Here is a 27,981-nt window from a genome sequence, read left to right as displayed (position 1 = left end):
TAAAAAGGGGCGTAGGCTAAATGTGTTTTAAACAAGGGTTGCGATGTGTCACTCATGACATACCATGTTATTCACATGGCATTCTAAGTTTAAAGATCGTGGTAATCATTTAGTGCTTACCTTGGTATTAGGTAAGGGGCGTAGGCTGAATGTTTAATTGTTTTTGTGTGTGTGTGTGTGTGTGTGTGTGTGTGTGTGTGTGTGTGTGTGTGTAAATGTGTAATAAATGTGAATAAATATATAGTTGTGTGTGTGTAAATGTATAATAAATGTGAATAAATATATAATATGTGTGTAAATGTATAATAAATGTGAATAAATATATAGAAAGCAAAGAAGATGCTCCTCATGAGCTGGAGAGTCAGTTTGTTCTGCGGCTCCCTCAGGTCAGGGTTTTTTTTTTTTTTTTTTTAGTCATTTTACTGACCTTTATTAGTGCAAACTCTGCAAACAGTATTTAAGTAAGGTACACACACCCAAAACAATTCCATCAAGTGCATTTAAATATCTGATATCTTTAGATCATTGTTGTTTGACTCATAATTATTCGGTTACACTTTATTTTAAGGTGTCCTTGTTACAGTTTAATTATACATTTAAGTATAATTACATGATATTAAGTAACTACATGTACTTACTATAATCGGAGAGCTATCTGACCCTCCATAGACAGCAAGGCAACTGAAATGTTCCCAGGTCCAGGAAATAGTAAATACATCGGTAAAACAGTCCATGTGACATCAGTGGCTCAACTTCATCTTTGCGATGCTATGAGAATACTTTTTTTTTTTTTTTTTAAATGCAAAGAAAACAGAAATAAGATGATTTACTCAACCATACTTCTCACCCGAGTTATGTCTTCGGCCATTTTGGAAAGTACCTAAGAATGTATTGAACGTAATCTGCGTAATAAGCGTTGTTTTAATCTTAGGGAAAAGCGTGCATATGCACTGTAATAAATGGCGGAAGACGTAATTGGGGTGAGAAGAATGGTTGAGTAAATCATTTTATTTTTGTTTTCTTTGCGCAAAAATTTTTTTATTATTCTCGTAGCATCACAAAACTGAAGTTGAGCCACTGATGTCACATGGACTGTTTTACCGATGTATTTACTATTTTCTGGACCTGGGAACATTTCAGTTGCCTTGCTGTCTTTTGAGGTTCAAATAGCGCTCTGATTTCATGAATTATGTTTTTATTTGTGATTGCTTATCATTGCTGTAAGTATTAAAGTGTTAGTTAAATTAGGGTGAGTAATTAATGACAGAATTTTCATTTTGGGGTGAACTAACCCTTTAAAATGAAGTGTTACCAATTATTCATATAAGAGTAAAAAGACAAGTAACAATGTTATTACACAAATTGTTATTAATTACATTAGACCTGCGAAACGATTAATCACATTCAAAATAAAAGTTTGTTTACACACTATATGAATATCTGTTTACAGGGTATATTTTATATATATATATAAATACACACATGTATATATCTTTTTTTTTATATTAGTATGTGTATATAATTATACTTGCAATATAATTTATTATATATAAATATTTTATATAAATTTAACATTTTCCTTAATATATAAAAATGTGTTTGCATTTATGTATACATAATAAATATACACAGTACACACACATAGTATATAAACAAGCTTTTATTTTGAATGCGATTAGTCGTTTTGCAGCCCTAAAATATGCATACAGATACATTGTCATCGATATAGATTGTTCATTGTTCCAGTCGAGATAAATGTTGTTAATCCATACATGGAGCAAAATTCTGCAAGGCTCAGTTATAATTAAATAAGACAAGTGTGGGATACATTGGAACACAGGACAGTATGAACAATACATTCAGATGTAAATATACATCATACTGTATGTCATGTTTGTCAGTTCATCACGTCAGAAAACAGACCCAGACAAAATGTTACATTTGGAATAAGATGTCAGGGTAAATACACTACTCTTTAAATGTTTGGGGTCAGTAAGATTTTTTAAGAAATTGAAACCTTTATTCTGCATGGGTACAATACATTGATTTAAAGTTACAGTGAAATATTTTCCATTTCAAAGAAATGCTGTGCTTTCAAACTTTCTGTTCAAAGAATTCTGGAAAAAAAAAAGTATTAGTTTCCATAAAAAATATTAAGCAGCTCAACTGTTTTCAATATTTATAATAAGAAATGTTTCTTGAGCAACAAATCAACATATTAAAATTATTTCTGGATTGTTTTCTAGGAGTATGCCTCCACAGTCAGACGGATCGCCCAGTCTAGCAGCATGAACATGAAGGACAGACTTACTATAGAGTTACATGGTAAGCACTGTGCAAGTGAGAAATTCAGATGAACTACATTGAACAAAGTAGTACTTGCCATTTACTTCAGCACATTACAATTTAAAAAGCCTATAAACGTTGTCAATTTCTTGTGCAAAAATTTTGCTCATGGAATTTGTTACCATATTCCTAGCCGATGGTCGCCATGGGATTGTACGTGTGGATCGTGTCCCTTTAGCGTGTAAATTAGTGGATTTACCTTGCATCCTGGAGTCATTAAAAACAGTTGACAAAAAGACCTTCTATAAGACTGCTGACATCTGTCAGGTAAGACTTTAATAGAAGCTGTTGATAGACGTTTCGTAGAGAGTCTTAAATTAAAATTCCCCTTTGCAGTCTTGGGTAAGAGAGACAAGTCATTTAATGAGCTTCAGCACGTCATCTACAAGGACATAACACTATTAATTCCTCTGCCTTTCTGTTTAAATGCTGGTATGCACACTGGATGGAGACCTGTACCCCCCTCTAGAGGAGCCCACAGGCACTACAGACTCCAAAAGCAAAAAGAAAGACAAGGAAAAAGACAAGAAATTTGTTTGGAACCATGGCAGTAAGTCCCTCCCACTCCTGTACTGGAATTTCCCCGTAATTGGTTTGGAGTGAATGTTTGGAGAGACAGCCTATCAGTGCTAGAATGATTAAACCCATTTTATATCCAATTACATCTGTCTCCTTCCAGTTACGCTTCCTCTGAAGAACACAAGGAAGAGGCGGTTCAGGAAGACAGCGAAGAAGAAGGTAACCTCATTTGGTTTTCCTCAAGCATTCTGTTTTTTTTTTCTTGGATTTTTCTGATGATTCTACAATCCTTTTTCATCCCTAGTTGGGGAAAAAAATGTTTACTCTTGCAGGAAAAGAGAAATGAGTTAATGCTAAAAGCTACGATTTACATATAAATAACGCATTCCATCTTCATTTACCACCAAGGTATGCAGGAAAGTAATCTGGCTCTTCCTTTGATTGAAGTGATGGCAGCCGAGTTAGTGGCAGGTTTTTCTCTCTGACTCTTGAATAAATCTCAGCAACGTTGCAGCTAGCTATTGACTCGGCTTCCTTTTTAATCGCTAATGTGTTCTCTGGCGTGCAGCCAGCCTCTACTGTTAGTACTATGTGTGCGTCTGAATGCGTGCATGCAGTTTTTGAGAACGTGTTCCTTGGGGCTGGATTCTAACCTGATTTATCCTGCAGTACATCGAGTCTCCTGATGTGGAAAAGGAGGTGAAGAGGCTCTTGAGCACAGACGCTGAAGCCGTCAGTGTTCGTATCCTTTATTTCTTGCTTTTGTTTTCCCGTCATGTTGCCGCAATCCAAGTGCCACAAGAAATCTAGATGCAAATGTCATTACTAATGTAGAATTTAGCATTTCTGTCATACTCAGCCTTGCCACCAGGTGGCAGACTTGCTCACAAATTAAATGGAGCAAATTTGCAAGAAATAGTCTGTTAAGCTCAGCATTACAGGAAAAAGTGGCATGAGTCACATAAATTTGTAGAGCTCAGCAGCACAGTGATATAACAAACAGCAAAATGGCCTAGTGCCAAAACTCAGAGGATGAAAAGGGATTATTGATATATGAACCTTGACCCTGTGGTAGGATGGGAGGTGATTGCTGAGGATGAGACCAAAGAACCTGACAACAGCTTATCTCTGTCCAACTTGGAGTCTTCACCTGGAACCTCGGGACACAAGGGTCACGGCTCTTCAGGTGAATGATCTCACAAGTCTGACTGCCTTTTATAGCGATATCTTTCCCTGTGTAAAGTTCTCTTCTAATTTAGTCCAACATGACGAGCTACGCGAGATCTTCAATGACATCAGCAGCAGCAGCGAGGATGAGGACGAGGAGGGTGACCGACATGAGGACGACGACCTTAACATCATGGACACTGAAGACGACATGGTCAGGCAGCTCCACGAGAAACTGAACGAGACGGATGGAAGCAGAGACGAGAATGACCGCAACAGTCAGATCGGTAGGGTGGTGGGGGATGCATGGGTTGTCTGATCAATTACAGTGCATCATCAGGACAGCAGCTCAAGCCCAATTTAAAACCGCAATTCCGTATCGCAGGCAGGCAGACCGGCAGACAAACAACAGCCGACCTAGATTAGCATTTGAATGATGAGCTTGCTGCGGTATTTAGGTCAGATGGGTGTACCGTTGTCTGGTGGAGTCTTTACCCATACAGACATGCCTGACCTTGGCATCATCCCGCAATTCACATTGGCATTTAACTGGGAATAAACAAGCCATGCTGGTTAGAGCTGTGCCACCATGTGTTTCGTTCACATAGCCTATTCTTCAAAGCAAAAGGTTTAGCTATAGGGTTACCTTCTTAAAGGGATAGTTCACCCAAAAATGAAAATTCTGTCATTAATTACCAAGCGGCAACCTCCCGCTCTCTCTCGTGAAGCCAACAAGGAAGTGACTTAAACTGTAAATCGACAACTGGCCGCTAGAGGCTGGCTGCAAAAGGGAGTCAATTCCATAGACCCCACATGTTAAAATGCCCAACTTTACAGCAGAAAAAAAATGTTTACAGTCTGGTTCAAACAATGATTTTGGTCTATATAGCTAATTTTGGCCTTCATGACAACTGTGAGGTGGGTACATTTTTTTTATAACTCATCCGTTTAAATTATATTAAACCTTAAAGTTCTGCATAATTAAGTCAGGGCTTAAAGTTCTCCGGTACCATGCCAGATCTCCAGCATGCAGCGTTTGGCTGCGGGAAAAAAAAGTCCTACATTAAAAAAATAATTCTACATAAGAAATAATTCGAGTCCATGAGTTCGCCTACCAATGGTATGAAAGGAGTAGCTTTCACTCTCAACCAAACTAACATTACTAGCCAATCAGAATGTTTTGCTCTTATAAAACACGAGACGCGCATAATAGTATCCAATTGCGGAGTCGCAACCCTGATGAATGGAGAAGCGTGACAAAAAGCGCAATGGTCAAAGATGTCCATTTAGCGCATATTAACATAGAAAAGCTAATTAAAAAGCAACAGAGCTTTGTAAACAGCTCAGAGAAATCATGTCATCTCCATAAGATTGATATGATTGCCAAAACAAATTTACCAGGATATTTAAAAAAGGTCCCACATGATTTATTAACGGTAACTTGCCGGTAATTTACCAGTGAAGACTGTATGTTTGAAAGGGGCTAAACTCTTCCTCTTTATATGCGGTGAATTTGAATTGCTTAACGTTCGTCTGGGAAAACATTGTGCATTATCTCACTATAGATGTGTGACGTAAATCATTTATAAACCTTTGCCAACACAGGAGAATACATCAACTTATGTTTAAATATGCCATGTATTGTACATCGCGATTAAAAAAAAAAAAAAAAAAAAAAAAAAGTTTCTGCATGTGGCCAAATATTAAAATTTAATGGATTTAAACATTGTTTAATCATGCTGTAAAGTGAAACATCACCAGGCCGTTGGGGCCCTCTGCAGGTATTTGTTTTAATACATGTTGGTTATGTTCGTATTAGGTATATTACATTATGCATTTTAACAGTATTGTTCAATACAATCATTTAATTTCTTGGTTTTGATATTTTATTTGAGCCAATTATTATTGCCTCATCATAAGTTTATATATAAATAGTCATACTAAAGTCTGTTTCTTACTAAAAAATATAAGATTACTCAGATTTCAAAATAATCAGTAGATTACTTGATTACCAAAATAATCTTTAGTTACAGCCCTAGATTAGTTAAAATATTTCTAAATACAACTGCACTGTTTTTTACTTTTTGTAATTAAAAGACAAATATTTTGTCATTGAAAATTTCCTAAAAATAGAGAGTTCTGCATAATTAAGGCAGGGCTTAAAGTTCTCTGGTACACACCCCTAGTGTCGATAAGCGGTGATTATAGCTTATAATTTTCCAAGTGTATGATTCAGCTTTCATTCTTTAGGTCAACCATATATTCATGAAAAAAAAAAACAGTTTGAATAAAGAAATCAATAACTTTGCCACAGTATCCTTTCAAATTTTGAAGTTGCCACAGTCATTGCATGCTTTGCATGTGCTGCCCAGCCCCCGGAAAAAAGTTCAGGCTCAGGATTTTAACCCCTGTTAAGGGCGTGGCCACTTGAGTGAAAGGTGGATTGCTGCTGCTGACACTGCTGTTGAGCTAGGTGGGCGTGGCTTCAGCAACAGGCTCCCGCCTTTTTTCCCCATTTCCGATTATCCAGGAGTCACACGTTGTGACGCGCTGCCTAGATGGCTACAGCCGCCTCTCCCCACTTTGAGCTTCAAAAACGCTCGTCAGGAATCTATGGGTGACGTCATGGACATTACGTCCATATTTTTATACAGTCTTTATACAAAAATATCTTAATTTTTGTTTGTTGAACAACATGAGGTTGAGCAATTAATGACAGAATTTTAATTTTTGGGTGAATTATCCCTTTAAGTTAGAAACCGTTTCAAGAGTAGTGTTGTTTCGTATGGGCGATTAATATTGCACTTTCTAGTCAACTAAAATTATATTCCAGTAGACTAATAAGATGTCAGTTCAGTCCAATTTAAAGTGGTATTGTCCTTAAAAGACAAAAACTATGTGTAAATATTAACACTGTTTTATAGACACATTTGAAATGTGCCAATACCTAAAAATGCTGTCTACGTAGGTCGCTTAATTGGATTTGAAAAAAAGTTATATTCTCGTGACAAATAATACCACATCTATTATAACTGGTATGTATCTTATATCATAGTCAAGTACTGCACGTTCAAATTCCATGTCATTCATTTTTCATATATTATCCACAATTCACAAGGAATTTTCTCGATATCTTGGTGTGTATGCCCTCAATGGAAATAGGTATTTTGAATTCTCTATCTCTGAGAGTGCAGAACATAAGAGGTGGTGTTCGGTATTTATGCAGCCTGAAGGGTTGCACAGTTAGAGTGTGAAGGATTCACAGATAATTGGGATCTTTGATTACATGAGCATTTGCAGATTAACTAGCTCTCGAAGGTAAAAGAGAGCTCAATTTGTCATCTAGGGTCTATGACTAAACTTGTACGCGTTAACTAGGGCTCATGTGTAGGGCTCACAATCTCTATTTGATCTGCAGTAATGGAGTATCAGGTGCAGATCAACAATTTGAAGGCCAAGCTTCAGGACACACGTAACCGCAAGAAGGAACAGGAGAAATTGATAATGGAGGTGGAAAATCAAGCCCTGAGGGTGAGTTTCATTTACCTGCACTAAATATGTAGCATGCCACTTTTTCTGGCACAGTACATCATGTAAACACACAGCCTTGGTGACACTGTTTTTATGCAGTACAGCCCTTTAAAATGGCCTTGAATAAACCTAAGAAGGGAAGTTTTTGCTGTCTTTTTAAGGCATAAATATTACATTTCTGCCTTTAGCTGCTTTTACATAACTCACAAAAAGCATAAAATGCATTGCTCTGGCAGCTGCTCCAATGGGAGGATTTAGACGCTGTGGAATGGGGTTGGATGTGTGGTTTAACAATGTCACTTCGGTTGGCCTGTGTGCACTATGCTGGCTAAATTTGTCCACGGTTATTACAGTCACAGGGGACAAGGAAAGGTCATACATGTCTGAGGTCCATTCACAGGGTCACAAATCAAATGCATGTGTGTACGAGCAGTTAAGACATTCACAAACGGCCAGCATCAAAACAGCTTACTGTCAGCTAGATGAAGTCTCTTTCTCTCTGTCTCTCTCCTTTCCTTATTACAGGATCGTTTCCAGGGTCTTTTGAATGGTATGATTCATCAAGAAGAGCAAGAGATGGAACAGGTGAGTCTGCATACTACAAACCCAAAAGTCTGCGTGCATACATTCGGACTGGGTGGGTCTTTTGAATGGTATGATTCATCAAGAAGAGCAAGAGATGTACATTCTTTAAATTCCCCAGACTTTTTACTCTATGCCTTTGAGACCGACATATTTTGATTCACAAACTTATAATGCTTATAAATTGGACCTTTTAGTAAAAACATACAGTGCAACCAGTGTAGTCAGATTTCTGAACAAATGATTCATATGAACTGGTTCTTTTTGGTGAATCAACTAGCAGTCAAATTCACAAAAAATTGAGGCTGTCCTTTAATTAATCTTTAAAAAAAAAAAAAAAGACATGATTATCATATATACACATCTATTCCCAGTTTACAGCAATATCCGAGAGTGATCTATTTTATATGTATGATAAAATCTATATTATAACAAAATATGCCCAGATGAATTGTAATCAAATAGAATTGAGACCTTTTTAATTGGAATCTAATTTATATTAATTCCCCTAATGCATGTAATATGTCAAATCCGTGGCTTAATTCCACATATTCCCATTCCTTTTGGGTGAGAGTAGTTTTCTGTATAGAATATTGGTGAGTAAAAGAACTAGACACACATACACGCTTTACTGATTCACCATAACCGTTGGCCAATGTCAGTTTCTGCTGTCAGCGTTTGTTTTACGCCTAAACTGACAAATGGCTTGATGGAAAAAAGTAACAACGTTGGAGGTGTTGTTGAACATATTGTACTTAGCCTTCAATTATACCCCTACTGCTAGCCATCCATCACTGCTATTCTGTTCCAACAGCTGGCCTCCCTTCAAGAGCAGCTGGACTCGCTGATCGAGAAGTGATGCTCACGATTACCAAGATACTGCAATACAACGACTCTGACCAGAGGCGACTGCTGAACACATCACCGACTTTACTGCACGTATCAGCTAAATTTGAACATCCCATTTGTGTCAAGATCACACAAGTTTCATCTCATCCAAGATTGTGTATTTGTACTTTTTTGTGACTTTATTTCTGCTATAAACCTTTAGTTAACAGCAGGTTTTTTTTTTTTTTTTTTTTTTTTTTTAAATAAAATCATATTTGAAATGGTTTTGTTAGTGTATTTCTTCTTCTCATTAACTCTGCAAATTTGTAAGCTACTCCCATTATGGTGGTCAACAAACTGGAAAATCATACTAGAGACTTCTAGATGATTCTGTCTGCAGTAGTTCCCACTGAATTATACTAGCAAACTCTTTCTGGGATTACTGAACTCTATTGCCTTCCAGAATGATCTCGACTGTCTCCATACTCTTGAGTTCCGCTCTCTGGTCACCCATCCCTTCCTTCACTTCTTACAGGGGATTATACTGAAGATTCAGGGGGTTGAAGGATTAGCCAAGGCAGATTAAAGTGGCTATCCTCAACCTGGTAATCCAGCCATCTGTCAGAAAGCAGTCAGGCAGCATTGGGCTGCAGGGTGTGATTTGTCTCCCTTCTTCAGCTTGCTAATTAACACTGGCAAGGACCAGCTCTCACAGGCTACAGGACATCAGGACTGTTTTAATAAAGAAACACTCTTCTAAAGAATTTAAAATGCAAGAGGCGTATTTGCTTGACCATCCTGGAGTAAAAAAGAAGATTTTGCATGGAGGTCAAGGACCATTGCCACATTTTCCGAAGGGAACCAAGGTAAGGTGTATATATGGTCCTGGATAGCGCTTTTGAGTGGATATTTGTTTGGGTGGGTTCTTGTCTAACCATTTGCTTTGATTAGAAATGGTTGTAGTTTGATTCTACTGATGATAAAAAGGTTTTATTATGTGGCAAAACATTTGGTGCATATAATTGCAAAGAGGTTTGGCATTCTATTTTTTTGGACAGTGGCATATCTGTGCCAGGTGACTTTTTTTTTCCTCCTACTTTTCCAGCCATATGGCCATCAGCCTGGAGAGGATGACAAACATTTTCCACGACAATGCCAACATTAATCTCTCCATTTACCAGCTGTGCTCTGTATTCACTCTGTGTTCTATTCCATCCAGGTGTCTGTTTCAACATGCTTTAAAAAAAAAAAAAACACTATACATTTAAATGTCTTATAATGAAGGCTAAATTGGACCATGAAGCTATTAGGATGGCTTGAGGAAAAATACATTCTGGCCTGCTTAAAAACCCTGCATTTCTCTCCCCAACACACACAGAGTAGCAAGTTATAAGATGTGCATGGCGTACTAAGCAGGAAAAATATCTCCGCTCTTTCTAAATCCTGTTCTTATTCTCTTTTTTCCTCTGCCTACCTACCCACAAAGCTGGTGTTCCACTTTCAGACTCTGTTGGACAACTTTGAAAGAACAGTGATTGACGACAGTCGCAAAAATAAGCGTCCCACAGAGATTTTCGTAGGGAAGATGTTCAAAATGGAGGTGTGGGAGGTGCTCTTAACCTCCATGAGGATTGGAGAGGTGGCGGAGTTTTGGTGTGATGCTATAGTAAGTGTTTGGAATCAAACTAAACCTCTTGTTGTGCCTCCCACTGTTTTTCCCTTTCTATAGGTATAATCACATCCGCTTCAATTGAATCTTAATTAATCTTCACATAAGAATAGAGGAGAATGTGTCTGATGTATTATGCACCTTTGGTTGCTTCCTACATTCACATTTGCTGTTTTCTCTTAATACTCCAAGGAAATGAATAATCCATTCTGCAAGTCAAATGAGACTAAAGATTCTGGTTAGATGGTTGATGTAGAAATAAGTTGAAAGAAAGGTCATGTTACCTGCAATGCTACCTGCTACTGCATCAAGCACCACAGCAAAAGAAATCAAGTATTTGTGAGTTTGCCATTTATATTGAATGTGGTGCAGTTAAAACACTATGCACCACAAAATAAAGGCAAAAAGAAAATATATTTTGGGTGCTCCTAGAGTCTGCTAGCGAAAGCAAACAAATAAATCTTAGGTAATTCTGTAGGAAACACCGGCATGTGATGTTTTTTTTTTTTCTTTTTCATGCAGCACACAGGTCTCTATCCCATGGTGTCAAAAGGGATGCGACTGGCAGCTCAAGGAAAGGACCCTCTCGAGGGCCAAACACACACGTGTGGCATGGGAAACTTGTTTCACTACCATTCGACAGGCTTTCCAGAGCTTGATGAGCTAATGAGGACACCTCAGCCTCTAATCTTCATCATGGAACTAATCTCGGTGGGTCAGGTGTATTCACACAGTGCAAGAAAACAAGCAAATATATGCACACACCACTGCACAACAACACTCTCATACACTCATTCTAGTTCCACTCCTCCACCTCCAACAGATTTCTCACTGCAACCCAAACAGAGCGTAACAATGTTACACAATCAAGTGCTACACGCCAGAAAAGAAATGCTGTTCCCAATTCTCAGACCATGTTTTCAATCCTCAACCAAGCGAGACGAGCACGCTCCAATTCTCTGTCTACCTCAGGTGGGCGACCCGCTCTCTTACCAGCGGGAGTCTTGGATGATGGAGAAGGATGAGAAGCTAAAGGTCGTGCCCTCGCTACATCTTTTGGGCAACGCTCTGGTCAAGCAGGGTCGGTTCCGTGAAGCTGCAGAAAAGTACCAGGAGGCTGTGGTTCTGCTGCGAACAGTTCAATCCAGGGTAAAGTACAAAAAAAAATGGCATGGAGGGTATTAGGGGGCAGTGGAGAAACCAATAAAAAAACATTCAGACATTGATGAGTGCACCTGAGTTTGTTTTCCTTTCTCTGTAGGAGATGCCTGGAGATGAAGACTACATTAATCTGGACAGGCTTATCATTCCTCTTGTACTGAACTACTGCCAGTGCATGTTAGAGCTGGAGGAATATTATGAAGTCATAGAACATACAACAGAACTCCTGGACAAACACAAAGGTAGGCCAGTTTATTATCATAAACCAATTAGTTGAGGTTTTGCTTGTTAACATGACCCAGTTCGCCCCTGCTGGTAGATGCTGTAACTACACTGTCTTTTACCATTGACAGCGATTAAAAAGTAGCCCTATATAGAGTGCGCTGCAGGGAAGACATATTTTTGTAGGCCAACCTGTAAATTAGCATCACCCTTGACAAAAAGCCAGTAATCCATCTTTTGGATTATTGCAGAAAATAAGCTCGCTCTATGACCAATAAATGTATTGTTTTTTTTTGTTTGTTCATGTTAAGGACGAGAACTATAAATAAGCTCGCTCTATGACCAATAAATGTCATGATTTTACCATAAATGAACAGAGAAACGATATTGTTGGAATCACTTTCAGAACATTTTTTACGCCTTAATGAATGAAAAAAAAAAAAAAACATTGACACCCAATCAGAATCAGTCCTGCTGTAACAAGCTCGACCATTTAAAAGGATAGTTCACCAAAAAATTTAAGTTCTGCCAATAATTACTCACCCTCATGTTGTTCCAAGCCCGTAACACCTTTGGAATGGCTGAAAACAACTCCAGTTGGAGGAATAGCTGAATAAAGTCCCTTTTTTTTTTTTTTTTGCACACAAAAAGTATTCTCGTAGCGTTATAAAATTATGGTTGAACCACTGATGCCTTATTGACTATTTTGTCGATGTTCTTGGTACCTTTATGGGCCTTGAACGTGTTAGGACCCTTGCTGTCTATGGAGGGTCAGAAAGCTCTCGGATTTCATAAAAAATATCTTAATTCATGTTTCGAAGATGAATGAAGGTTTTACGGGTTTGGAACGACATGAGGGTGAGTAATTAATGACAATTTTATTTTTTGGGGTAAACTATCCCTTTAAAGCGGCAAACAAGCATGCACTTAAAATAAACAGACGATATCATCTGCTGATGTTGGTTGCTAATATAGTTCATTTTATCTTTGTCATTCTTGGTGTGAACGGGCCTTTACATGTTATGTTCATCAAGATAATCTTCACAAATGAACACAATTTTTATGAATTTGGAAGCGTAAATGCAATTACCATAAGTAAAAATCTGAACTTAGTCCATAAAAGAACTACACCAACAATAAGCTTATGAAAACTCTTTCAGCATTTATTTACAAGCTACATGTTGGAAAGTTTGAGCTAGAATTGTTTGCAAGACCATGAGTAAATACACAACAAGGCAGTAAAAACTGATGAGTGAGTAGATGACATTTAATATCCCAGACAACCTATGATGTCCCATTTAGCCATTTGTTAGCAACCGCTTTTTTAAAGACATGTAAAATCTTAACAATCATAGCATAGAATAAATTGTCAGAACAAAATTTGAAAATATCTTGTTAACCACAAACCTTATTTCAGGCATTTAAGCATAACCCGCTGACTAAGTTGTTTCCGGTTTTTAGGACTCCTTCCTGCATCACTCTTTTTAATTAAATAAAATTTACTAAATTTAACCATGCATTTAATTCTGTAATACATTACTAACAGGAAATCAAACATAAACTCCCCTAAAAAGTCATTGGATCCACAGACAACGTGCAAATTAGTGAGAGTTACATTGCATTTAAGTTGAGGTATACCCTATTCCCTATAACATTACTGACCACCATGAGAATTAGCCCTTTGCTTTTTGAGTATCATAAATAATCCAGTTGCATTCACATTCATAATTACACTTGGCAGCATGCATAGTAATCTTCGTCCTCGGTGGTTTGGGTTTGTTTAAGCTTGGCTGGCTGCATGAGAAGTAGGGACAGGAGTTGGTCTGTGTAAGCCCTCTCCAAGCATGTGAAGTGACAGATGTATCGTCTCTCGCGGTGGCTCCAGAGGCAGCGTGGGTAGCTCTCCTAATGAGCCTTATGCATATGCAGCCGGCAGAATGGCTTCGGCCTCCTGCAGTTCCACTTTTTGAGGACACTTTCTCCCATTTCCCCATCCCCTCTAATTCTAGCTATTCATTTCATTCTGCCATGCCCCATGTGTCGCCCACACCTTGTTGTCTGTTTTGGTTCAAATCTTCCATCTTTGCTCTCTTTAACATTTCTCTCGTGTCACCTGGGGAGCACATCCTTTTGAAATGTGAATCTGCTGAGTTTTTGCCAGAGGCTGGCGTTGGCTGGGGGAAGTCTGTTTAAATGTTGGCGGAGTGAAAGATTTAGTAAAGAGCATGATCAAATGAAAGAGGGGGAGAACCATCAATGGGGAATCTCAACCAGGCTCTTGAGCGCACTCAGAGCAAAGATTAGGTGTGTGTACTTGGTGTCCGACTTGGGCTAAATAAACAGTATGTGTAGCCAGGTTCCTTTTTTAAAATATATGAAAGCAAAATACAGCACTTTATAAGATAATAAATGGATATGAATGCACATACACAGCATTCAGAAAGACAATGCAGCCTCAGTAAGTAAGTAACAGAAAGCAAAATTAAATTACAGTCTCATTATTGATCTTTTCCAGACTGTGTCAAGGCCTACTACAAGCGAGCGAAGGCCTATGCGGCTGTGTGGAGCGAGAGGGAGGCCAAGAGAGACTTCCAGATGGTGGCCAACCTAGACATCACACTGTCTCGATTGGTGCAAAGAGAACTCAGTCTTCTCTCTGAGAGAATGAAGGAAAAATACTGGGAGGATAAAGAAAGGTACTGGAAGATCCTGGAAGACAGAGAAAAGGAACCAGAGAAGGAGGACATCTCTGAGATGGATGCAAAAGAGGAAAGCAGAGGGGAACATTCTCAGTCCCCTGAAGAGGTCAAAGATGCTGAGGAGGGAAAGAATCCATCTGTAGCAGAGGAAAACAAGCTTGACACCAAAAGTGAGGAGTCGGCAGCGGAGGCCAATCACAGGATAACAGCTCTGACCGAGGGCAAGGACTGGCAGCAGATGCTACGGCTAATTATGCTGCTCCAAGACGAAGGCAATTTCAATGTGAAAGAGCATAAATACACTGAGGCGTCTGCTAAGTTCAAGGAGGCTCTGGAGTATGTAGACCATCTCCAAACTAAGGTGAGCTTACTGAATCAAAATACAGTGAAGGATTGATTGTAGAGATCATCAGTGCATCCCTTGTTTGTTATATACTTGATAGCTATAGAAAGAAATGAGGACGTGTGTAGTTTTTCTAATTATTTTTTTTATTTTTTTTTTATTAAGTGATGTGATGTGTTTTGGAATTGTAGAAAGTTGCATTTTAAGTTGAATTTAAAACCATGACTTTACCATCAGACTTTGATGGTATTCCCCCATTCGAATTTGATGGAGTGAATTTAACCATATGAAAGACAATATACCAGAGACATGGACTAATCACCCACACAAAACACTACAGTATCAAAAATACCCATATTCAAAACACCTTATCAACCACACAGCCACTTAAATTTTCCTCAGACATATAAAATATAGTAAATGTATACCTTCTCATATCCCAGAGGAGATGTACAGTGGGATCCAAAAACTGCTTAGCAGGAACGCCAGGGAAGCTTAAAAAATTCTCATGGGGAATCAGCAACCAAGCGCTCACTAAGCCATATCCATCCCTCTGTGTGTTTTTGAGGTGGAACATAAAGGAGAAGACTGGGAATCTCTAGAGAAAGTCCGTCTGCCACTCTGTCTAAACCTCAGTCAGTGTAAGCTGGAGCTTGGGGAATATCAAGAAGTGGTGGATCTCAATTCTAAACTGCTGAAGAAACATAAAGGTGAGCTTATACACTCAGAAACAGACATTGACCAGGAGTATCCAGTTCTACTCCTTTAAGTCTACTTTCCTATCCTGCTCCAATATACCTGCCTGGACGTTTCTAGTGATCCTAAAGATCTTGATTAGCTGGTTCAGGTGTGTTTAATTAAGGTTAGGCTAAGCTCTGCTGCTTCCAGGAGCAGGGTTAGACACCATAGACCATGATATAGATACAAATGTTGTTTAGGTTAAGCAGCAGCATCAGCGGCAGATATAGATTCTTCACCACCCAATGCGAGCCGGCCAATTGCTCCATTATTGCCTGTAGTAAAAACAGCCTTGGGTTATGTCAGTTAGCATTTCCTACAGTCTTTCTTTAGCGGCCACATCTCAATGCTTCACTTTGTCAGTGGATCCAGGAAGTTGAACCAATTGCATCATTCTCCATATATTGAGTTATTCACTGGTATCTCCATCCAGCCCCCTATGTAAAGAGTGAAAACTGCTGTTTACTTTTGAATGAATTATTTATCATGAAGCCAATGCAATGTGGCAAGACCTAGTCTTCACTCTCTCACTTTCATCTCCAACACAGACAATATGAAAGCTGTGTACCAGCGGGCCCAAGCTCACGCTGCATTATGTAACGAAGACGAGGCCCACAGGGATTACAATAGGGTCATGCAACTGGATCCCAGATTCAAACCTACCATCAAACAGGAGATTAAGAAGATGGGTGAGAACATGAGAGTGAAGTGTGTCAATGAAAACAAAAACTACTGGACAAGCACTCAGGAGAAGTGGGAAAAGAAGGCGCAGGCCAAGAGAGGAAAGAAGATGAAGAAAGGAGTGACATGGGCGGATGAGAGTAAACTGTTGGGAAGGCATGATGAAGGACAACTGGCAAGATCTGGCTGCGGTGACAAATCAGAAGAGAGCTGCAGTGTCAAAGCAGGTAATAAAGATGAAGGACAGGATGAGAAGAAAAACTGCGAGAACAAAAAGGACCAGAGCTCTCTGACCCTGAAAGAAGCAAAAGAAAAAACTGTGGCTTTAGATAAAGACAGGGATTCAGTCCAAAGCAGTGTGTTGGGAGATAGTACACAGAGATCACAGACAGATAGTTGGGCCACTGAAACTCTAATGACCAATGACATTACAAAGAAAAATGATGGCCAGGATGAGATCACAGATGAAAAACAAGAATCTTCTGCAAAGCCAGATAAAGATGCAAGCAGTGGAGCATCAAGGGAAGAAAGACTGCCCGACTCGACTGGAGATGATGAAACAGAGGAAAGCTACTGAATTTAAGATGGAGAAGACAAATGTTGAGGAACCAACAGGAGCATCACCTGCAAAACCTGAGAAATTCACCACAAATATTAAATGCAAACAGAAAAAGAAACAGATTAAATGCCATCTGAAAAAAAATAAATAAATACAAACCAGACCAGGTGTATAACAAATAAAAATTTATTTCTTTGTACACAATGAGTAGAAAGCAGCCAGTAACTCGTTCATTTTTAAAACGCCTTCCTTTCACATTTTGTACAGATTAAAAACACGAAAAAAAAAAACTAAGACATTAATTATGATGTTAATAATTAAAAATAAAACTGCATTGCACATGAAATTCAAAACATAAAAAAACACAATGCACATATTGCAGGGACACGTAATATAAATGTAATATTTGTATTCAGGTCATTTGTCATGGTGTGTAATGGCGATGCCACAGGTTCAGAGGTTAAACCAGTAAATGCCCGGCTGTGTAGTTTAATATTTCAAACAAGCCTGCAAAGCCAGAGACGTATTGGGGTCGTGACACAAAGGTCTGCTACATACAAACAAAAATAATGAGTGTATTTGTTAATGAGGCAGATGGCTAAATATAGCTCAGGCAGCCCTTAGCAATGCTGTCAAATCCACAAAACATTTCCTTCTGTAATTTAACACATTTCACAAATTCAGCACATCTCATTTTCTAAAAGTAGGGAGCAATTATGAGTTAAAAAGGTCATATTAAGGAATAGTAGATGTACATATAGGCTACCAGAATGGAGAATTATTATATTTTGCAAATGGTATGCATATAGAAGAATTTCCATGTATTACATAATGCTACATGATTTGCTACCATGTTGAAGCTCTATATATCATATTTTGCAAAAATGTTTAATAAATCATCTCCCTTTCTACAGGCTTAAAAGTCATTTTCTTAATCAGCATTTTGTCTTGCTTTCTATTAAAAATATCTAAATATACTTGAAACATGATTCATTTATTTGAAAATCAATTTTGTATGATTTTATTACTTCTTTTCAGAGAATATATTGAATCATTATTTATTCTTACCCGATTGGAGATTAATTATACAATTTGGACATTTATTAAGAAAAAAATTTAATTCAAATTTTAGCTGTTTTACTTAAGATGTAAAATATGCTTTCAGTTAAGAAAAAAATGACTTAATAGTAAAGTATAGGCTCATCTCTGAAAATAAGTCATAATATTAAATTGAGTAAATGTATCTTGTTTTAAAGATGTTTGGATATTGTACTGGGGAAAAAAAAGAAAAGTGTATGACTACAGACAATCCACACATTCACAGCCCTGAGACTGTTTGCCATGGAATACAGAGGGAGCTGGAGAAAGAAACCGAATGGCAATGCACATACTTCAATGTGTGCGTTTGTATGTGTGAGGTGCTTTTGTCCCGAAGAAGCACTGGAATGATAAATGGGTGTCGCTGTGGATAGAACACCAGATGTTGATCTTAATGAGGAGCCATGCAAGTTAAACAGTGGCAGGCATATGGGGCGGAGGGGACCCGAGTTTACCCCTCTCTCTCTCTTCCTCCATATGCTTATTTGTATCTCCTCCGTTATGAAGTCACCCCACCTTTCTAAAGACCAACTGCAGCACCGTGTCCTTGGGGACAGTTCCTTAGCAACCGCATCAAAACAAACAGACAGCTCGCCACTGTGATGTAAAATGAGATCAAAATGCATGCGAAAGAAAGCCGGCAATGCCGAAATGGGATTCAAGCAAAACCTACAGTGCAACAGGGGTCACTTTGTGTTTTTATGGAGAAGGGGAGAGCGAGGAATCGCTATACTTCCAACACGTTTGCCAAAACAAATGGAGAACATCTCTTGCTCTCTCAGCTGCAATAATCTCATTCCTGTTTGCAGGGGCTGCAGTGCCACAACCCTTCACAGTGAATATTTACACACTTTTCTCTTTCCTTCACACTGTTTCTCTTCCCGCTCACGATCTTTTTCTCTTTTCTACTCACTACACCCCCCCAGCATCTTCTCTGCTCATATAAATCTGACACCCCACAGTAAATCACTCTGTTTACAAAGAGCGTGCTACATTTGCCGTCCTCCTCCCTCGGCATAATGTAAAATAATCCTTCCACACACTCACTTTCATTTTCTTCCTTAGATTGAGGAAATGCTGAGATCTGGAGAACAGCATTTGGTAAACAAAACACTTACATCTGGAAGACAACAATAATACAGTGAGATGTAAGGCTGGTATTCTTTAGAAAAAAGAAGGCATAATACGAGCTGTGCTGGGTTTAAAATGAGTCAGGCTGTGACTTGAGTGTAAAAGACCTTCCCAAGCCGAAGTGAAAAGGCCCGAACCTGGCATCGACTTGTCTCCTTGTATCTACTTTCTTGTTCATGCCACGCTGGACAGCTGTAATTTAACGGCGAGTGCTGTGACAATAAAACAACTCTACAAATCTCCATTCCTGAAAGACCTTTCCCTTGTGACCAGAAAACCAGCAGCTGAGAAATCCGCTCATCTCCTCAATAGATCCTTTCTGTACGAGTGGCTACACTGCAAAAAAATCAATTTATTAATCAAGGTTTTGTCATGTTATCCAAAATAAATATCTAAACATCCTTAAAAGCAAGATACATATATCTGAGAAGCAATTTTAGGCTTACATGTGATCCATTTTTAATAAATACATTTTAAATGAAGTTTTTTCCTCCTTGATTTAAGCATAAATCTCACTACATTTAGTTAGAAATGTTTTGGGTTAAATAAAAGTTGTGCTCAATTGAAAACATTCATTGCATAATGTCTGTTACCACAGAAAATAATTTAATTTAATAATTTAAAAACAAAACAAGCATATTTTGAAATAAAGGAGAAATCAATTTTTGCCAGTTTAATTAGGAAAAATAAGCTGCTCTGTTACATAATATTAAAAAAAAATAATAATACACTGTAGCTTTGAAGAGTTTGGGGTTGGTAAGATGTTTTCTGAATTTATTTAAAAAACAGAAACTGTAAAATATTATTACAATGTACGTAATTGTTTATTTAAAAATGTATTTATTCCTGACAACACTGAATTTTCAGCAGCTATTTACTCCAGTCTTCATTGTCACATGATCCTTCAGAAATCATTCTAATATGCATATTTAATGTTCAAGACACATTTCTTAATATCAGTTCTGAAAACAATTGTGCTGTTTAATAATTAGTTGATTATTTGATGAACAGAAATTTCAAAAGAAAAAATACCTTCCTGGCCCAAACTTTTGAATAAAATATGTTTATATATTTGTAATTAAAACAAGACAAAAATACTGATCAAGAAAATGATTTTTGCAATGTGTGTCTGTTTATATATGCATTTATTATTTGAGAGAGAGAAAGAATATAGGGAAGGAGCATAATGCTCATGGGCACTTTGGCATATAAATAAATGATAGCCTCAACAGAAGACGTGTCGTCCTTACAGTGTAAATATAAGCTTGCTGTGTGTCCCGACAGTTCAGGGGAATCTGCTCTTTTCTGCTTCACAGAACAAGGGCCACGCATTGCCAAGCATGACTTACCATCGGTATATGTGTATATTTGTATTTATGTGCATGAGTGAGTCACAGAAAATAGTAAACCATTTTCAAAATGGAAAAATAAAAAAACCTACACATAGAGAGGTTGCTGGCACAGGGATACCCAAGGTGAGATCCTCCTTCTGCGTGGTGTAAGTCCTGTTTGTGGTTCTTGTGCTGTACTGATGAAGCCACACACTTTGCATTACTACACAGGTTAGCACAGTGTCCCGATCAGTGCAGGCCTTTGGCACCATGTAAACATTAGTTTGTTTAGTTAGCACTCAGATATCCCACAGCTCTTTGGGATTGCCAGATGGCCGCAGGCTGAGAAGGTTGTCTTGAAATTCTTCTCGCTGCCGCCTCGTCTGTCCATGGATTCGCCAGCCCCACATTCTCAAGACCCTGCCCACAATAAGATGAGCAATACGACGCCTGAACAATTTAAGAAGGGTGTTACATCATCTAGACAGATCAATAGAAAGCTGAAACATCAAATGCAAAGATCAAATCAGTTTTCGAATGTAGTTCCCTTTAACACACTGGATAGCAGGTAGTTTTAGCTGAGTTTTAAGTACTGCATCTGCATCGTATACTAAAATAAAACATCTTTTAAGGAAATGGTTCAGCCAAAAATAAACCTGTATGACTTTCTTTCCTTCTGAAGACTGTCAGGAACAGACTGGTAGTTGTTTTTGCTGAATGTCTTACTGATTTAGCTTTCAAATGCGTCATGCAAGATTTGAAATGAATTAGGTCCAACATCATTGGTTCCTAAGTGTATTGTAGCCAATGGAGACGTGTTTGAAAGAGAAATCAATTTAATTGAGAATTTAGCAACTTTTAGTTTTCTGGTTTTCACTCAAATCATATCATACAGCTTCAGCTTCAGTCATACAGGCCATGTTTGCAGTACAATTCTAGTTCTTTTTATAGTAGTATAAATCACCATTCACTTACAGATTCTGTTTCACGATAGAAATAACACAAGGTGAAAAACTCCTTATCTGTAAGCTTATATATTTCAAAAATAACAAAACTATAAGCAAACCTGCACAATTGTAGGCCTCTGAGTTTTGCTTCAGGTTCCTCATGGACCTGGCTCAGATGGGAAGACGTTCCTCAGCTGTTCGATTACCTGCTGCAGCTGCAGTACGGTGTCCTGCTCATGATCCAAATCTTCACCTACACAACGTTAAATGCTACAATAAACATGACCTCAACTAAAAGCATCACAAGTTTACAGCAACATATAAGCCTTATTTAAAGTCACATCTCTTTGAATCCCATTATGGGTCCATGTTGGCAGGATGACAGCAAAGCTGCAAGGTTATTCCGGGTGTTACCTGCAGCTTCTGTGTCTGTAGTCTCTCTACTGGGAGGCTCCCCCTGGTGGCCACCCCCTGACACAGGAGACGATAGAGAAGAAGGAGAAGAGCCATTGGCCTCCGAGTCGTCTTTGGGCTGGTAGACATGACAGAATGATGAGAGAGCAAGAAATCCTAATGAAAACGGTTCAGAATAGCATCCAACCACATTACTCTATCATTCAGATGTGAATATTATATACTAATAAATATTAGACAGTATATATTGTGCAGTATGCTAGCCTAAACATGCTTTAAACTGAAAACATTATTGATGGGTTCTCTGATGAGAAAAACAGTTACAAGTTTTCAAATGCTGCCAAAACTCCAAACTTCGGCGTTTATCGACCAGGGATTTGGCCCCTTTTTCATACATTACAAAGACTGTGTATTTTCTTGAGGGATGAAACAAACTTATAAGAAACTCAGAGATGACTCGCCTCTTTATTTATTTATTTTTTTATTTTTTTGTTCATTTCACAGGCAGAGTTGAATTGAGGCTGTTTGCATGAATACCTCAAATTTATTCGGAGTTAAACTCTTTTATCGCTTTACAGAGATGTCCACAGAGGTAAGACTGTAACTTTCCCAGCGACTTTCTAGGGCTGCAGAATCTCCATAATCCCAGCACATTATTGCTTCCCCATGACACATCTCTCATTCGTTTTTGTAGGTTAAGTCGATCTCTCTCCCCCCATTCCTTCCCTCTATTTCCGTCTAATTCCTTTTCACCTACAGCCACAGCCTCAGTGTTTTTGCTCTGCTCTCTCATTCCATCCAGCCTGCCAATCATATCTCTGCAGCAATACCTCTCTTTTTTTCTGCACAACCACCTCTTATCCTATTCACTCAGCACCGCCTGAGCTTTTCTTTTCCCTCCTCGGCCTGCTTTCTGTCTTTCTTTCACTAAAGAAAAGGATCCTTTTTCTGCCCACTCTATTCTGTCCATCCCGCTCCTTAAGCTCTATGCATGTCAGCTCAAGAATTGACTTGCTTTCTACAAACTCCACCTGTATGATTCCATCTCCATCAATGGTGTTCTTCCCCATTTATAATCTCTCTCTAAACTTTCCTTCCCATCATTGCAATTCACCAGAAGTTAGCGTGTCTTCCTACAGTCTCTCGCCCTCCATCTCTTTTCAGGTCTCAATAATAGCTACTCTTAAATAAAAGTATTTCTGTCTCCACATCTCTTCTCCTTTCACCTGAGACAAGTCTTTTCTAGTTCCCTGTCTCCTTGTCCTCCGTGAACCTGCATTAGTAAGCATCTCTTGCCTCTCTTTTTCCCTTTTACATGTGGTACATCAAGGCAGTCTATAATACGGCCTATCCTTCTCTGTTCAGTCATCTTCCTACTCTTTTTGCCGAGAGCTTCAAATACGTCTTCTTTCTCCCCTCTACCTCCCTTTTCAGTATATTTTCTAAGCCCATCTTTACTTCTCTCACAGTGGCTGTTTTTAAAGCTCAAAACATTCCTTCAAACCCATAAACATTTAATATTAAAGTCTCCAGCGCAGAAGGGCCTGATTTACCTGTTCATGTCCCCCCTGTACAGCAGTAATCATACAACTCCCTACACAACATTCCTTCAACGTTTCTATCATCATAATCTATTCTGGCTCACACTTTAGTACGCACTGTGGGCATACTTCTAATTTTTTATATGTTTTAGGCTATATCTCACCTGCAGCAGTAGTTCTCTGAGTCTGTGTAGCTGGGACTCCAGTTGCTTGTTGTGGTCCTCTAGAATCTGCATCCGCGTCTCCAGGCGGGTCTTGTGCTGTCGAAGGACTCGAGCCTCGGCTAGGAGCTCCTCGTCCTGCTGACCGGCCGGTGACCCGGGACCCGACTCCAGCAGCTGGGGTGAAGCTGCTGCCTCTTCATGCTTCCACTTCAGCCGCCGATACTCGCCTTGCAGCACCCTGCAGGAGAGACAACAGCATCATCATCATTTAGATTTAGGTCATTATACATGCTTCATTTAGACAAAAGTTGTAAATGTAAGTAAAAAAGATTATCGTTTGGTTTCTGTGTAGAGCTGCGTTTACTTCTCATTATTTACACTTTGCTTGTGAATCGGTAGGCGGGGCTAAACAGGCAGTGATTCAGAGGCAGGCGTTGATCTTCTTCTGCAGAGGCATTGTTTAGCCACACTATTAAAGTGGCACATTCCACAACCTGTCACTTTAGCAGACTGGCTTCAATATAAGCTGTTTTTAGATTAACGAGAAAGTTTTGAGTTCTGAAACTTACAGAATGTTTTTATAGCACAATGACCTCTTATAAATCAAAAGCACAAGGGAATTTTGATTTCTCAGTTCATGACCCCTTTAAACAGAAAAAAAAAAAAATCATTTTCTAATGTTGTTTTATTTAATATAAATATCATCTACATATTTATTACAAAATACCTTAATACCTTAAATATTGAATATATAACTATTTAAATAATTACTACGTAAATATTGCTTATAATGATCTGAATGTAATTAATAATTTGATAATAATTTGAATTGCTAAAAATAATCGAATAATTATTCTTTAGTTGTTTTATTTTATTATATTCCAGTTTTGTATTGTTGTATATGAAATATTTATTATTTTGTTATTTCTCTATTTGTAGCACAGTTGGATTTGTGTGGGTTGGTTATATATATATATATATATATATATATACACACACTGTATATTCTTGTTGGGAAATTGCTATTTTAACCCTCTAAAATAAAATAAAATTGACTGAAAAATAAATAAATAAATACCACAAAATGGGTGTTTAACAGAGCAGCCATCATTTAGCTCTTTGTATCCCAATAATGACTGATTTATTCAGGGGGTTAAGGTTGCAGATCCCCTGCAGACACTAACAATTAATCTTGCTTTATTGACCTATTACTCACCTATAACAAAGCAAGACCACATGAGAGCATGACTTAAAGGTCAGGATTTACGCCGAAGACAAAACTCATAAATGACTCAGTAGCCTCTAGGATGAAATAAAACGGTGGACCTAATAGACTTTTTTGTGTTTCTGTTGATGTTTGAAAAGAGCACACCTCATTCGGTTACTGTTTCTGACCCAGACTAACCATCATAATCATAATAATGTCTACAGTTTCCCAGCAACACATTTTATCTCAGCCAATTAAAAACTATTAGCTCTACAGTATCTTAATCCTCTGGAAAGCTGTGAAATTTAAAGGGCCAACACAAAGTGCAGTCCATCACAGCCAGAAGCCAAGAGTCACAATTACAAAGACAAATCATTTTACCCCCAATTATTTAAAACAACAAGTTCAGCATAACCCTCAGTGAAACCATTGTAATTTCTCTACAAAATTATTTTAGTATTTATAAACACCTTTAAAATAATATGGATTTATTTTGGAGACAATATTTACAGAAAATATTTAGAGTTGTTTTATTATTATATTTCTTATATCATTTTATATATTTATATAGATTTCGTAATATTTAGTTTGTGTGTGTGTGTGTGTATACATTTTATTTACAAACATTTTATTGAACTAACAACCAAAAAGCAACAATTAGCAACCCGCTTAGCATCGTGGCAGTAACTTTTGCATGGTTAAATATCATTCCCATGTTCTTCAAAAATCTAAAATTCTAATTATTTTTGGAATTCAGATTAGTACTGCACAACTGACCTATTTCAGCTACAAGTGTGAACGTGCCCCTGGCTGTGCCCTCACCTGTTCTCGTTCTCCAGGCGTTGGAGGGTGCGCTGCAGCTCTTCTCTGTCCTGGCAGTCCAGGTGGGCCAGCAGGTGGCCATGGGGGGAGTCCTGCTCGAGGGCGGGGCTGGAGTGACGTAGGAGGTACTGATCTTCATCCCTGAGTCCCCCCACACAGGAGACAGTGCACACTGAACACATTAGCAGTGCCACGCAGCAGCAGACAGACACACACACAGCGCCAAGCGTGCACACAAAGCAGCAGGTACATAAGCCAAGTGCACACAATGCAGCAATGGCATATCCACACAACACATGCACGCATATTTTGCATAAACTGCGGATGGCGTGTTTAGAGTGTATGCAAACACAGACTAACGCACACCATCATCCATAAAACAAACAACAGTGTAGATGCTGAACAGGCGGCGATCATACAAACACGCACACTCTTGGTCTAAATAGGCACAGCTAAAATATAGGCACACAGGAGCAAAAACAAATTACCATTACACACAGGAAGCGCTGAAATAACCACAGCTCCACATTAGTCACATCAATAATAAAAAACTAGCTGTTTTCATGCACTCTGCTGTAATTATACAGGTGCCATTACATGGGCCATCAGTAAACAAAGGTCATTTACAGACCGCTGGATGAGGAAGATTTGGTAAAAGCCACCGAAATGGCACATTATGCCCTGTCAATCCAATATAATACATTACTCACTGATGCACTGTCTCTCTCTGCCTTTTAAAGGAACAGTTCTCCAAAAACTATTAAAGGGATAGCTCATCCAAAAATGAAAATTCTGTCATTAATTACTCACCATCATGTTGTCCCAAACCCGTACAATCTTCATTCATCTTCAGAACACAAATTAAGATATTTTTGATGGAATCCAAAATATTTCTGACCCTGCATAGACAGCAATGCAACTGACACGTTCAAGGCCCAGAAACGTAGCAAGGACATTGTTTAAAAAGTCCATGTGACATCAGTGGTTCAACTGAGTAATTGAGCTGTTTTTGTTTTCTTTGCACACAAATAGTATTCTTGCAGCTTCATAATATTATGGTTAAACCACTGATGTCACTTGGACTATTTTAACAATGTCCTTACTACCTTTCTGTGCCTTGAACGTGTCAGTTGCATTGCTGTCTATGCAGGGTCAGAAAGCTCTCGGATTTAATCAAAAATATTTCTAAAGATGAACGAAGGTCTTATGGGTTTGGAATGACATGAGGGTGAGTAATTAATGACAGAATTTTCATTTTTGGGTGAACCTTTAAACACAAATTTGTACAATATAAACTGCTTAATCATCTATTTTCAGTAAGATTTACTAAATATACAGTGTTTGTGTGCTTTTAATGTGAATCATGCCCAACAGATGTCTGTTTTATGTTAAGCAATATGTAATTCACACTTTGGAGACTGTTGACAAACATGTTTATAGTGCATTATTTTCAGCGTGTTAATTGCTGTTAAAGTTGTTGAAGTTAAGCGCAGTAATTCATGTGTTGTGTATTTTCATGTGTTATAATTTTGAGTTACACAGAGTGTGAAAATTGTTTACAATAGAAAAGTGTGACTGAACAAATCAGCTCTGTTTTGCCCACCAAACTCAAATGTCAAGCTACGCCCAAGCCCATTTTTTTGTGTTTTTTATTACTCTGTGAAACAAATACTATTATTAATTTATAATATATCCATATTTTTTATTCTACAAGTCTTCCCAACAAATACTAATTCTCTTCATTTATGAGTTTGACTATGAAATGTTCTTCTTAGATGAACCTTTTCAAAGAATCATTTGATTCCGTTCACAAAACGGCTCAATGATCTGGTCACACTCAACAGTTGCGATGAAGATTATGACTGAATAACATAAATTTTTGTGTGTTCCTAATGGTTATCGTATGGCTCCGGAAGATTTGGAATATTGTGCATGAGTCATGTGGATCAAATTTTTTATGGTTTAATTGTCCTTTTGCTTGCTTTTTAAAGCTGGATAACTCATTGTAATTGCATTGAAAAGCGATTCTTTTGTGCTCCAGGGAAGAAAGAAAATCAAACAGCTTTGGAACGACATGAAGACGAGTTTATTTTTGGGTGAACTATTGCTTTAAATCACAGAGCCGTTTCCAACACACAAAACATGCATAGCCATGACTCTGGATCTGACCTCTTTTATTAGTTTGATTTCGTGCAGGCTCACCTAATTTCACCTATATATGCTCTTATTTCAGTGGCTTTCTTGTCCGCTGGCCTACAGCTCTTAACATCTTGTTTGGTAG

The 27,981-nt window shown here is 38.2% G+C and overlaps 3 protein-coding genes across 9 annotated transcripts in view; 2 read left to right on the top strand and 1 right to left on the bottom strand.

The window, feature by feature from the left end:
• Nucleotides 1-323: 323 nt before the first annotated feature.
• Nucleotides 324-9,221, top strand: LOC109102801 (transcription initiation factor TFIID subunit 7-like; the record flags this gene model as incomplete). Its single annotated transcript, XM_042738806.1, has 11 exons — nt 324-386; nt 2,247-2,325; nt 2,480-2,613; nt 2,773-2,896; nt 3,026-3,084; nt 3,535-3,607; nt 3,941-4,051; nt 4,125-4,319; nt 7,451-7,563; nt 8,089-8,148; nt 8,960-9,221. Coding segments are annotated over 11 exons (1,056 nt in total), but the record flags the coding sequence as incomplete, so codon positions are not given.
• A 99-nt stretch (nt 9,222-9,320) lies between these two features.
• On the top strand, nt 9,321-18,004 carry LOC109102800 (aryl-hydrocarbon-interacting protein-like 1). 2 transcript variants are annotated; one of them, XM_042738266.1, is made up of 8 exons: nt 9,321-9,839; nt 10,460-10,639; nt 11,165-11,353; nt 11,615-11,791; nt 11,904-12,045; nt 14,541-15,085; nt 15,636-15,777; nt 16,354-18,004. In XM_042738266.1, the coding sequence occupies exons 1-8, from the start codon at nt 9,744-9,746 to the stop codon at nt 17,061-17,063; spliced, it is 2,181 nt and encodes a 726-aa protein (XP_042594200.1). In that variant the 5' UTR covers nt 9,321-9,743; the 3' UTR covers nt 17,064-18,004. The 2 variants fall into 2 exon arrangements, with proteins under 2 accessions (XP_042594200.1, XP_042594199.1); XM_042738265.1 differs by having other exon boundaries at nt 11,165-11,791.
• A 2,314-nt stretch (nt 18,005-20,318) lies between these two features.
• LOC109101834 (dystrophin-related protein 2) overlaps nt 20,319-27,981 on the bottom strand; it is a 110,017-nt gene continuing 102,354 nt past the window's right edge. For 5 of the 6 annotated variants that reach the window (XM_042738259.1, XM_042738257.1, XM_042738263.1 and 2 more), the window contains 5 exons: nt 25,701-25,841; nt 23,672-23,909; nt 21,967-22,084; nt 21,672-21,805; nt 20,319-21,055 (listed from right to left, as the gene is read on the bottom strand). In XM_042738259.1, the coding sequence (XP_042594193.1) occupies nt 21,711-21,805; nt 21,967-22,084; nt 23,672-23,909; nt 25,701-25,841 (592 nt within the window). In that variant the 3' untranslated portion in view covers nt 20,319-21,055; nt 21,672-21,710. The remainder of the gene's footprint in view (nt 21,056-21,671; nt 21,806-21,966; nt 22,085-23,671; nt 23,910-25,700; nt 25,842-27,981) is intronic. The other variant, XM_042738260.1, reaches the window with a different exon arrangement.

Source organism: Cyprinus carpio, chromosome B14 (assembly GCF_018340385.1).
Source record: "Cyprinus carpio isolate SPL01 chromosome B14, ASM1834038v1, whole genome shotgun sequence".
NCBI classification, from domain to species: Eukaryota; Metazoa; Chordata; class Actinopteri; order Cypriniformes; family Cyprinidae; genus Cyprinus; species Cyprinus carpio.
This window is presented reverse-complemented; position numbering and strand designations above follow the sequence as displayed.